This window comes from Anneissia japonica, unplaced genomic scaffold, assembly GCF_011630105.1.
Source record: "Anneissia japonica isolate Jap-2015-1 unplaced genomic scaffold, ASM1163010v1 scaffold287858_len863314_cov180, whole genome shotgun sequence".
Taxonomy (NCBI): Eukaryota; Metazoa; Echinodermata; class Crinoidea; order Comatulida; family Comatulidae; genus Anneissia; species Anneissia japonica.
Genome location: NW_022693771.1, coordinates 411,780 through 423,808, shown reverse-complemented (window position 1 = coordinate 423,808; position 12,029 = coordinate 411,780). Strand labels below are relative to the sequence as shown.

Genomic DNA, 12,029 nt, shown 5'->3' with positions numbered 1-12,029 from the left:
TTTTGCATAAAATTGCATAACTTGGACCCATGTTTAAAAATGTGGACCCATTCTTTGTGGATCCATTAGAAAACTTATGTGGGACTGTCCCAAATGCAGGCTACAGCATTGCTAGTTACCCCCCTAATCCCTAGATGCCAAGACAACATGTATTATCCCTAGATGCTAACTTGTACAGCATTTCTAGGTGCCAACATGCATGCCTGCATGTGCCTCGAATTGCTACTGGAAACCCACGTAATTCAATTTTATTATCAAATTAAAAAAGCATAAATCTAAAATACAGTAATTCATAAAATAATCATTATATTTTGGTATTAATAATACTTAGTATTATTAATAACAGCAAAAAATTAAAGAATACTTACTATCGCTAGTACTTCCTCGAGTATCAAAATCATGAAATCAATAATATAAAAACAAACAAATATAAACTCCACCCTGTAAAAAGAAAACAGATGGGAAACACTTCAATAATAATAATAATTTATGAATCACATCTTAGTGGATGAAAGTTGTTTGAAGCTTCTTTTCATTCCCATCTGCTATAAAGACAAATTCATGATTCTATTTTATCCCAAATAAGCCCATGACAGTATAAAAGAAAACTATTGATTTGCAGGTAAATTCAGTCACTGGAAATATTTGCATGTTACATTACCATACATCAATTTCTACCAACTTGAAATATTCAAGATGGATTCATGAATACCAAGTTAAAAATTAACCAATTTAATTTAACTGAATCCTTGAAGCATTATTGTTATCTTGAACCTTGATCAATAATAAACCACTATAGTTTCTATTAATTATTGCATCATTAATTTGGGGTATGGAAAATAATGTTATTGGATAAATCTTGCATCATAAAGGGACTAAGCTGTGTTATTAGAATTTGGAGAGCATGAATGAGCTGAAATGAGATCTGTCTTTATATGTTCAGCATGCAGCGAAAGCTCTAGCATAATGTACATCCTGAGGTGTGGGAAGGCATATAATGTATGTCCGTAAAGAGGTCTGAAAATCTGTCGAAGAGCCAGGGGTCACAAGGCCCTGTTCAAGATCCAGGTTGATTTGATTATACAAAGTTACTTATATTTTGAGTATGAGTTAAGTTGTCTAATGTTTAATTTTAAGCTACAAAAGTTATGTTCATACAGCCTTCCATCTAAAGTAAATTTACCAAAGACGTAAAATTTCATGTGCGAGTTACAGTACTTTCGACTAGAGCCCACACAATACTTACCCAGGGCATAATGTTCTTTTTACTTCAAAGCTAGTTCAAAGCTTAGAAGTAACTAAGTGAAAGTTCAATGTAAAGTGATAAAATCACCATTTTCGTTGTCTCCCAACGGTTATTTTGCATACAAATTCTTGAAATTGTAAACAATTGTAAAAACATCGTGTCAACAAAAGTTTACACAAAACAGGAAATGTTATTTTGGCACTCATCTAGTCACCTTTTGAAAAAAATCTGAGGTAATAATGAGGGTCGTATTGACTTGCAAGCTCTGATGTAAGTGCATCTAGATACTCTGAGCGCATATGCAATATATTCCTTGTGTAGTAGCACACATACTCCTGAGACTTTGTTAACTTTAGATCGTTTAACCTTCTGGTACAAAACATTTTTTATGAAATTGCAACATCACGATATTGTGAGTACAAGTTTAATGAGTTTTAGCTTGTATGGGCTGCTGTAAGGCTAGTCTTGCACTCATTTTAGGGGGTTGGCTTACACATCAGCAATACGAAAACAAGATTATTTCAGGTCAGGGTTTGGGGATTGACTTTCTACTTGGTGTCAACTTATACTTCGGAAAATATGGTACGCAAATAAATAATTAGCATATATTCACACGTACCAAAAACAACAGGCTCTGTCAATTTATACCACCTTTAGTAACTAAATTTGAAATCTTCTATGGGAATTATGATAGTATTTATAACTTAGGGTAAATTTCCTGATTTCTGAAATATTAATTATGCAAATGAGCAATTAGATTTTAAGCCTGTTACAGACAGTACATCTTTAATTTTTTAATACGTAGCCATAGCCCAACATATTTGTTTATTAATTAGCCTACAGTAGCACTACAGTAGTGAAATTTGACAGTTATTGTAGTAACCATGGGAACCAACAGAAACACTCAGATGATGACATCAGTGTCATGCTCTATATGTTATGAAATTTAAACCGGAGTTCAAAAAGCAAAGAACAAAGAAAGATTTTGTCCTTGAGCTCTGCTGGACCTTTTGTTCAACAGCTCTGCTGGGGCAAGAATAACCATTGATACAAAGCTAGAGATGAGGCTTTACAAACACAGAGCAGGAATTACAGAATTTATGACAGACAAGTAGAAATTTTGTTTACTATAAAGCTAGTATACTTCTGTTATAAACTCTGAAAAAAAAACCACTTTAAAAACATATAATTGCTTCAGAATTAACAGTATATTTCTATCTACCACAGCATTGGGTTGGTTAGTAATCCTACTTTGTTTGTTAATCTATTTTAGATGATAATAATAAAGATAAGATTTTTTGTTGGCCTAATGGAATTATATACTTGTAGGTATGTATCCATGGAACGCACCATACTTCATAAATTGTTTTAAAATATTTACCTTGTCCATTTATTTTCATCCAAAGTCCAGAATATTCTCCATGAGAGAAATTTGATTCGAACAAAAACATCTAATGCGTACACTAACAGGCAGACAGGAGTGAGTACAAACACTACCTTAATATGGTTACTGCAAATAAAAAACAATGAGAATTACACTGGTATTGGTACTGGTAATAGGCGAGACTTTTCTTATTCCTAATTATTTTTTTTTTAATCATCGGAGGAGGGTGGCATAGAAGTAAAACTAAAATTTTGTTTTCTTACAGTATTTAGCAAATAGTTTTGCCAAAATCATCCAGATGGAGAGGAAAATAAAAATAAAAATTTTATTTGTGAATGTAAAATAGGATGGTTAAATGCTTCAAATTTATATAATTAGGAAGAAATATACATATCTTATATTTGGAGATTTCAAGGCAGTCGAGGGCGTAATAAAAATAGAGAAAAACTTTTATTTTTTTTCTGAAATTTCCACTTTTTCGTGGTAGCAGGTGTGCTAATTGGCCAAAAATAAAATTTTATTTTTATTCGAAACCATCAATATTTGCAGTCGGCAGGTTTGCTAAACAAGGTATAAAAAAGTCTTGCCTTACTTAACATCAATAGTTCAGATCTTACACACATCTAAGCATACAGTAGTAGGCCTACAGCATATCTCACAGAGTATATCTCACAAAATACATGCAGTACATCTCACATAGTACATCTTGCATAATACAAACAAACCTCATGTAGTACACATACTTCTTGCAAAGTACATCTCACCTAGTCCGTTTCACATATCTCGCATAGTAAATCAAACATAGCATATTATAGGCACAGTATACCTGACACGTATATCATCATTTAGACATTATGGTTTACAAAATGTACTGTTACTCCCAGATATCTCTGTTAAGTTTGAAAAGAAACTTTGAATAACTCTCACATCGGTAGTTGACTGTTACTGTGTTTTTTTTTTAAGAACTTAGTACCGGTATTTCCAGTTTATTTTTTTTGTTAGTATCATTTTGTAATGTTGTTGGCTAATTTTCTATGCGTCAAGGAAGACGTACAGTAGTAAGTATCACAATCGGCCATGAAGCATCCAGACACATGCAAAGTTTCACAGTACAGTGTATCTTAAAGGACCTGAGGAGAACACTGTACTGCAGCCCATGAAATTTGGAAAAAATTAAATCGACAAAAATTTGCCGATTGCCGAAGTGAAATTCATGGGCTGTGTAATGTACTGTGCAAGATTTTCTATGCAGATATACTTTGTGAGATATATGGGATTATTCAGAAGGAATTACATCCAAAATACTCACTCTACACCGGGTGGTTCTAGGAATGTTAATATCAAGTGGATTACTGTCATGAAGAGGATGAGTCGGTTAAACCAATTGCTCTCTATCATCATAAAGCACCTGTAGAAAAACCGAACCATTCTTTAAGCTGTCCAAATTATCAAAATATATTTTTATTTTAACATCTGGAATGAGCATGTGCAGGGATCAGTGGAACCTGGCGGTCGGCAAAGGTAAGGTAAGAAAGGTAAAATATATACAAAAATATGTGACATGCTCAAATATGGTCATGATGACATCACATCCTGACTATATGGGCTTTCGATTTGCAACATAGATCATAAGGACTTTTCAAATGTTTTTGTTTTGACTATTTTTTTAATAGAGTATTGCATATTTTGACTCTAATTTTCTCACCAATTCAGATGTACATGTAAGAGTACATTTTCATGAAACAGATTTACATTGTAAGTTACCTCCTAATATTCTTATTTGTACGATTAAAAATTACTCTTATTTGTATTTTTCAATTTCCCTTTTTCATGAATCATGTTTTACTGATTGTAAATTGACTGTATTTAAAAAAAAATTATTCTAATTTTCCAATTCATTACATCTCTTCAATCTTAATTCTCTTCTGTAGCAACTGTTTGGTATTTTCCTATTTGTCTCAATTGTTAAAATTCAATATGAATATGAGTACATGTACACTTTATAAATGCCCAACCATTTTGTGATGAAACTGTGTTAATAATCCCAGTAAATTTTAGCTATATGCACAGTAGTGTAGATATTTTAGGTCATTTAAAACTGTCAACTATTTCTTCTCCTTGCCACTATGTCCTATGCCAGTATGTTTCATACTTGACAGGCTCCACCTATTCCATAACTTTGGCAGTGACTTACTTGCTTAGTTTTAATTGATAAATTTGGTCACCAAATTTTAGCCTAAAGTGGAATAGGGTCACCACATCAAAAAGTTTGAATACCAGGAACAGAGGAATACACCCTCCCCCTTTTCCAATTAAACCCTGTGATAAATCGCCTCCTCCTTTTGTACCATCAGAATACTTTAATAGCACACTGGGGAACGTAGTAAGTTGGAATATTTACAACCTTTTTTACTAATTATAACTCACCATCGTCCAAACTTGTCCTTGAAGTAAGAACGCGCTTTTCCATACTTCCCCCGACCACTGAGGGCATCATCAATGTGTGCTGCTGCTAATTTCAATTCCCGATTCTCACCATGTAATTCTGTAAAACTCTTTGTCAATGCATCATGCTGGTTTTTAAAAAAAATCATTGCAAATAAAATTAAATATTATAAATAAACATATAATAATCTGGTAATATACAGTACATATAATTATAAAATTATATTGCCTGTTGCCAAGGTTTGGTTTCTGGCAAACCCCCTTTTTTTGTCCAGCCAATCCCAGTTACCAAACAGCCCATAAACACTAACAAAAATCTTTCCCTCTATGTCCAGCATGTTTTTTCCTCTTTCCTTCACATTGAAAATTGCTTTTGTTGGATAATTACAATACTCTATTTCTTTTAACTGCAAACCCAAAGAGGGTTTACAAAAAGAAATTATTTATTGTTTAAAATTTCAATTTGGAGCGTAATAGTGCTGAACGAGCGCTGCAAACTGATATATAGAGTGCAAGTGATGGCATTACTCAAATTACACAGTGTATTAACTAGGAAGACTCGCCTTCATTATTAACTGCCAAAGAAAAAATGTATTCACTATCATACGTAAATTTATCTGATCTTTTCATTTATTTTACAAAAATGCCTCATTAATTAGAGTAGTAGTAGTAGTAGTAGAGTAGTGTTTGTGCAGCAGCTGGACAGTCAGTCATGTGGTTCAGAGTCTGGACAATCTCAATGGAAGATACATCGCAAGGGAAATTACGTGGCTGTAGTCGTTTCTAAATACTGTAGGAAGCTGTTTCTGAATCAATGGCATGTATGTATAAATCTTAAGGCAAGAGAGTAGGCTATAAATGCATAACTGCCTATCTGTTTGAATGAAATGGAATCCCAGCTTGCAAGTGAAGACTGATGCTAAGATTTTAATGCACATCACTATCAGCAACACCAACATGAACAACAAAATTTTGGGCCTTCCCTTGGCTTATCTGGCTATTCGCTAGCTGTGACCAAATCAGATATAAGCATGCTTTAGCCTTGATTTTAAATAAACTACTACGTAGTTGTTTTCACTGCCTTTAATTTTGCGACTTTTTTGTTGGGATGTACAGTATTTTATAACTAATCATAAACGATAATAAGAAATGTCAAACCCAGAATTCCCCTTTAAGTCTCTGAACCCCCATTGGGCCCTTACTGTACGATCGTATTAACCAATGATCAGAATCCCCCTTATGGCCACATGCTTGAAAGGCATGAAAATCTAAAATCTTACTGGGAGTTTTTTTTAGTGTAATATCATATTTAAAGCCAAATTACTTTAATGATTGAGTTACTATGGAAATATTACCTTGACAATTTAATGAAAAGAACAGTCAGACAGTTCAAAGTGCATACTGAGATTTACTATATAAATTTTGTGAGGGACTGTGTAAATATTTGCTATTCACCGATAAGTAACGTTTGAGTCTATACTCCTGATTCAACTAAAGCCTGGGTAATAAATACTGTGTAACTGTAGAATTGAACATTATGCTTTGTATTTTACTGTAGGCTTCTGATTTACTGTATGTTTAATTTAAAACTTGAACAATCATTTATCATCAAATCATCTGTACAAATGAGAATTTGTGTCTAAGATGATAGAAAATACAGTATATAAAAAACATGTTTCAGAAAATGAACAATTTTAAAATGATTAAGTAGGTCTATACAGTACTGGACGCAGGGTTCCCGGAACGCCGCCCTCAGCAGCGTGTGCGAAGCACAACTTGAAGTCACAAGTGGAACGTGAAATTTCGATATGGTTTTGTAGTCAGATTTGCGAGAAAAACTTTAGCTACCTGTATTTCTCGACAGAGACGTCAGCGGAAGCCCACACACCTTGTAGTTATTGATATTTTGGTTATAATAGAAAATTTTTATTTTTTGTTGACGTCACACTCAGAATATAGCTAGATTACGTCACCTTTTCATGGTAAGGCAAACTTTCCCGGCGTGCTTTTTTCATGGATAAACAAACACCACTGCTTTGCACATGGATGGCTTGCCTAGCTAGGGTTACAAGAGTCGCATTGTTAGCATTGTATGTATAATACTTAAACAAGGTACGTCTGCAACTGAATTATTTACTATCTTAGTTTTTTTTTTTCTTTTTATTATTTTTTTCAATTTATTTCTTTCGAAAGTGTACTTTCTATCACATATAATTGCACTGTCTACTTAGGCCTAAGCCAAGTCTTATTATGCCTCAACGCCCCCCGCTACACAGTACATCAGTAGGCTAGCAGCCCACCCTCCCATGCTACAGTACAGACGTTTGCTAGGCAATAGAACGTGATTGCACCTTCCTTCCCGTCTATGTTCATGTAACATAAGCATATTGTTAGCTAACCAGTTGTGTGTATTCCTTTGTGAAATTGAGTACCGCGGCATACAGTACTCATTTTCACAAAGCATTTGCATCCCCTCTTGGAAAGAAGGAACTTCGAAATAATTGTCTAATAATTCGCTAATTAATCCCCAAAATTTAGCTTACACTTACTGTATGCATGGAGGGAGCACTTAAAATGGACAATAATCATTTCACTACTCGACAACAACCGAACTTTATTCATGCATTACATAAATAGTTTCATCTTGCTGTACTACAACATCAATGGCGCATGGTAACAACCAACTGACTGCAGACAATTTCCGGTCACACATTACTCTCCATAATGGAGCACCCTCCCCTAGTTCCATCACCTCTGGATTAGATTTCTTCAGTGTAAATACACACCAAGGATAACCAACAGAAGTCCTGAGACTTAATACAGTAATGATAGTTAATTACTGTACTTCCAGTAGGTTATTTCCAATTGGGTATGTACTGTCTGACATGATTTTAAAAATTCCAATTTCCATATATTGAACATTTTACCTAATTTGTATTTACAGTAAGTAATTTATTATTATTTTACAATTAAAAATTTAATTGAGAACAAATTTCCCCCTCAATTAACAGACAGTTAAATAATACCTTGGTTTCCTGTATTCTTTTGCATACTGTACTGTAGATCCTTATATTGGTTTATGGTAATCAATTTGGATTTTGTAGTTAAAATGTCTGTAAATCAATTTTTTAAAACTGTTTCTTTGATTTGGAAGTTATCCCTTATTTAATTCATTTCAAATGAACTACACTTGTTCATTAATTTGGATTGAATTTTTGAGGGCTGTTTTTTCAGTTGTTGTTTTTTTTTTTTTTTTTTTTTTTTTTGTAGATACTGTAAGTTCTTCTGTAATTGACATTTAAAATAAAAATGTTAATGTCTTATCAGTATCTGTACAGTAAGAAGAAAGGTATTTATAGCTAATTATCCACATGCTACTGAAAAATAATACACAGTAGGTTCACTGTTTCTATAGCCTAATTAAAAAAATGAAAATCAAATAAATGTCAAGATCTGAAGGTAACACCTTTTTAAGAAGTATTTTATAACATATTCTTAACAAACTTTCGGCAGTTACACGCAAGTCTTCATTAAGTATTTAAAAGTAGTGAACGTTATAATTTTTATTAAAACATGTTTGGAAAAATAGAAAATAAGTCTGAACACCATGACCTAAAAGCAATAAGCATGCATCAGCTGACAGATGTCAGAGCAAAAATAGTTCAGGAGAAAAAAAAAACATTCTGGCAGACTACTTTTTGCCACCGGACACCTACTACTTGTATGAAGGAAAAAAATATTGAAAAAAAATCATTCTTACCCCGTCTATTCCAGGAACAAGGCATAGAGCTGGCGTAAGTAATCCATATAAAATGAAATTCTCTTGAGAGTCTCGTTCTTTAAAGGTCCGTATTGAAATCGGCGATTCCATCATAGTCTCCCCAGGTATTAACTTGGTATCTGAGCTATTCAACGACGCACAACAATTATTCACACCTTCATTGACTTTTGCTTCTGGGCTATAATTCTGCAAGTCCAAGGTATCACTCCTTGTATGCTCCTTAACTAGCAAAGAGAAGTTGTTTGGCGCAACGATTGCACTTTTTCGTGATTTTCTTGGTCTTTTCTCAACATCAGTTTTTATGCTATTCCCATTCCTCATTTCCCAATGTTTCAATGGTACGATTTCCTTCTCCAACGGATCATCTACTTCTAGAGGAGTTAAGGAACTTACAGAATGTTCAACTCTCAAATCTTCATTACTCTTTGCTTGATCATCGGTTGATGTATTTCCAAGGCTCTGTGTCAGTTCCTCAGCAGTGGAATCACTTTTGCCAGGGCTTTTTTCTTTGGTAGGATCAATGGACGGTAGATTTAATATTTGACAGTTTTCTTTGGGAAGCTGAAGGGTTGGCACACTTATTTTCAATGCAGAAAATGCTTCGGTTTTATCCTCCACTTTCAATGTATTATTTTCATCTGCATTTTTATCATTACCAATATCTTCCTTATCAGATTCCTCCTCATTCTTTTCCATTTGAAGGATACAATTTGTATATTCCCTAATAAGGGCATTGCTCTCTTCTTGGTCTTGGTCTTCCCTTTCCTCGCACTCCATTTTAAATCCAGGAGTATTTTGACAGGGAGTCTTCTATCTGCTACAAAATATCAGAAAGAGAAGAAGCAGAAAATGTTGTCATAAAATACATTGGTGATGTAAACTTAAAAAAGTAACATGACATACTTCTGACGCCTGCTATGGCCGCCATTTTGAATTTAAAATGGCCGCCTCTAAAAGACGGGATCCATATATCTTGGCCTGTCTCTTATACACATCTAGATGTGTATAAGAAACAGCCCCACCCATGACTGTAAACAAAACTAATGGAAGCAACATCATTCTCAATTTTTATTAATGTACTACTCCTGTAGAATTTATTTTTTTCTAACCTGATTGTGATGGGTCTTTATGATCATTTTGTCGGTAATTATGTTCCACATTTACAGTCAAATTAAGGGGCGTCTATTTGAGTATTGATTGAGGCAGACACGTTAAAAACAAATTTAAACCCCGTTTGAAAATGAATTGGCGTCGTCACCAGGTGAAGTTCTCCCCATATGAACGAATTAAAAGAGGATACACCCAGAGGGACACACAAGCTTTGGCTTCAGAAGTCTCGATATCAAGGTACTGTATGTAGCCCTACTATAACTAGGGCCTAGGCCTAGGCTAACCTAGAATATCATTCATTTATCATCATTATTTCTTAAATTATTAAACGTAACTAGGCCTAGGTAGGCCTACTGTACTACTAGGGACCACACATAAAAAATGTAACTATAAAGTCAGATCAATCCATTTGTATTATAATTGGATAAAGTATTCTTTTACGAGTTATTTGACACGTCTTTCAGCAAAATTGGTTAAAGTGTTACGGAGTTAGAGCATTTTGAAGTTTAAGGATTCGCATCGTTAATCAGTTCATTTTCCTATGGGAAATTTTGGTGAATACACAATCTTATTTACAGCTCATTAAATATTCATAAAAAAGTAAACAAATTAAAAACCATAGAACTCTTAACAATTACCCTTTTTGTTTCAAATTTTATTCACATGTATATCAAGTTACATTAATTCAATTAAACTATTTTTAGTAACACCTAAGTAAAAAAGACACCTGTTTCCATGGCAACCAAAATGGCTATATTTTAATAAACAAAATTATGCATAAATTATATGTAATTTTTGTAAATAAGCCCATTTGATTGGTAACAAATATGCATAATATTTGTTACGGTTGTTACAATGAAATTAAAATTAATTATACTCATGAGAGGCTAGTTACAATAGCAACCATTTTAAAAATTTTGTAGCCTGTTTTCTTAATTCTGTGAAAATTGGTGTCCAATTTATTTATTATAAATGCTGTTAACCCAGGTGCTTCAATGGCATCTTGCAGAAAAAAGTAAGACTTAACACCATTATGGTAAGTGCAATTACCCGAATTTAAATTTTTGATACTGTATTGTATTCCTTCTGCCAATTCATTGTTCTTTCTTGTTTTGTTTTGTTTGAATAAAAGGTAAGTTAAACATAAGAAAGGAAAAGGAAAGAAACGATATGGAATCATAAGAAAGGAAAAGGAGAGAAAAGATAAGGAAACATAAGAAAGATAACAGTAAGAATGATAAGGAACATAAGAAAGGAAAGGAAAGAAATGAATTTGGAATCATAAGAAGGTAAATGGAAAGAAAGATAAGAAATATAAGAAAGCAAAAGGAAAGGAAAGATAAACTAAGGATGAATAAGGAAAAGGAAAGATAAGGAAACATGAGAAGAGAAAAGAAAGGAAAGATAGACATGGAAAAATTAGAAAGGAAAAGAAAAGAAATGATAAGAAATATAAGAATGAAATATGAAAGACAGATACGAATTATAAGAAAGAAAATGAAAGGAAAGATAAGGAATCTAAGAAAGGAATGTGAAAGATAAGATAAGGAAACATAAGAAAGGACAAGAAAAGTAAAGATCGGGAACATTTGAAGGGAAAGGAAGAGAGACAAGAAGCAAAAGGGAAAAAAAATGAAAGGCTTTGGGATGAATAGGAAAGTAACAGGCCTTGAAATGGTTCCAATTACCAAAGCATTGTAATAATAACATTTATTGATAATCATCAAACCAATCATTTGAACTTAATTAATTTTTCTTCTTCTCTGTTGTTGTTAAGCGCCTCGAGGTTGTATCAACGTGAGGCGCTATATAAATCCAGAATTATTATTATTATTATTGTAATTAAATTATATTACTAACTTATGCAAATCATAAACTGTACACTATTTTTTTTTCAGATCGAGGAAGTGTAGATGGCCAATGGTCACTATTGAAACAACACGTGTCGTACATGTTGCATTCAGGATACCTGCTGTACCTACTTGGCTGACAACTTTGCTTTCTTCTGTATCTTTCTGAAATAAATGGACAAACACTGCCTGTGGTGTTATTGTACTGTTATA

The 12,029-nt window shown here is 33.3% G+C and overlaps 1 protein-coding gene across 7 annotated transcripts in view; it reads right to left on the bottom strand.

The window, feature by feature from the left end:
- LOC117100901 (voltage-dependent R-type calcium channel subunit alpha-1E-like) overlaps window positions 1–12,029 on the bottom strand; it is a 51,970-nt gene that overhangs the window by 38,206 nt on the left and 1,735 nt on the right. For 5 of the 7 annotated variants that reach the window (XM_033240737.1, XM_033240741.1, XM_033240742.1 and 2 more), the window contains exons 2-6: window positions 8,836–9,673; window positions 5,058–5,203; window positions 3,940–4,038; window positions 2,628–2,756; window positions 369–441 (exon numbers count right to left, since the gene is read on the bottom strand). In XM_033240737.1, the coding sequence (XP_033096628.1) occupies window positions 369–441; window positions 2,628–2,756; window positions 3,940–4,038; window positions 5,058–5,203; window positions 8,836–9,633 (1,245 nt within the window). In that variant the 5' untranslated portion in view covers window positions 9,634–9,673. Of the gene's footprint in view, window positions 1–368; window positions 442–2,627; window positions 2,757–3,939; window positions 4,039–5,057; window positions 5,204–8,835; window positions 9,674–11,826; window positions 11,982–12,029 lie in introns of all 7 variants that reach the window. The other 2 variants (XM_033240739.1, XM_033240738.1) reach the window with 2 other exon arrangements.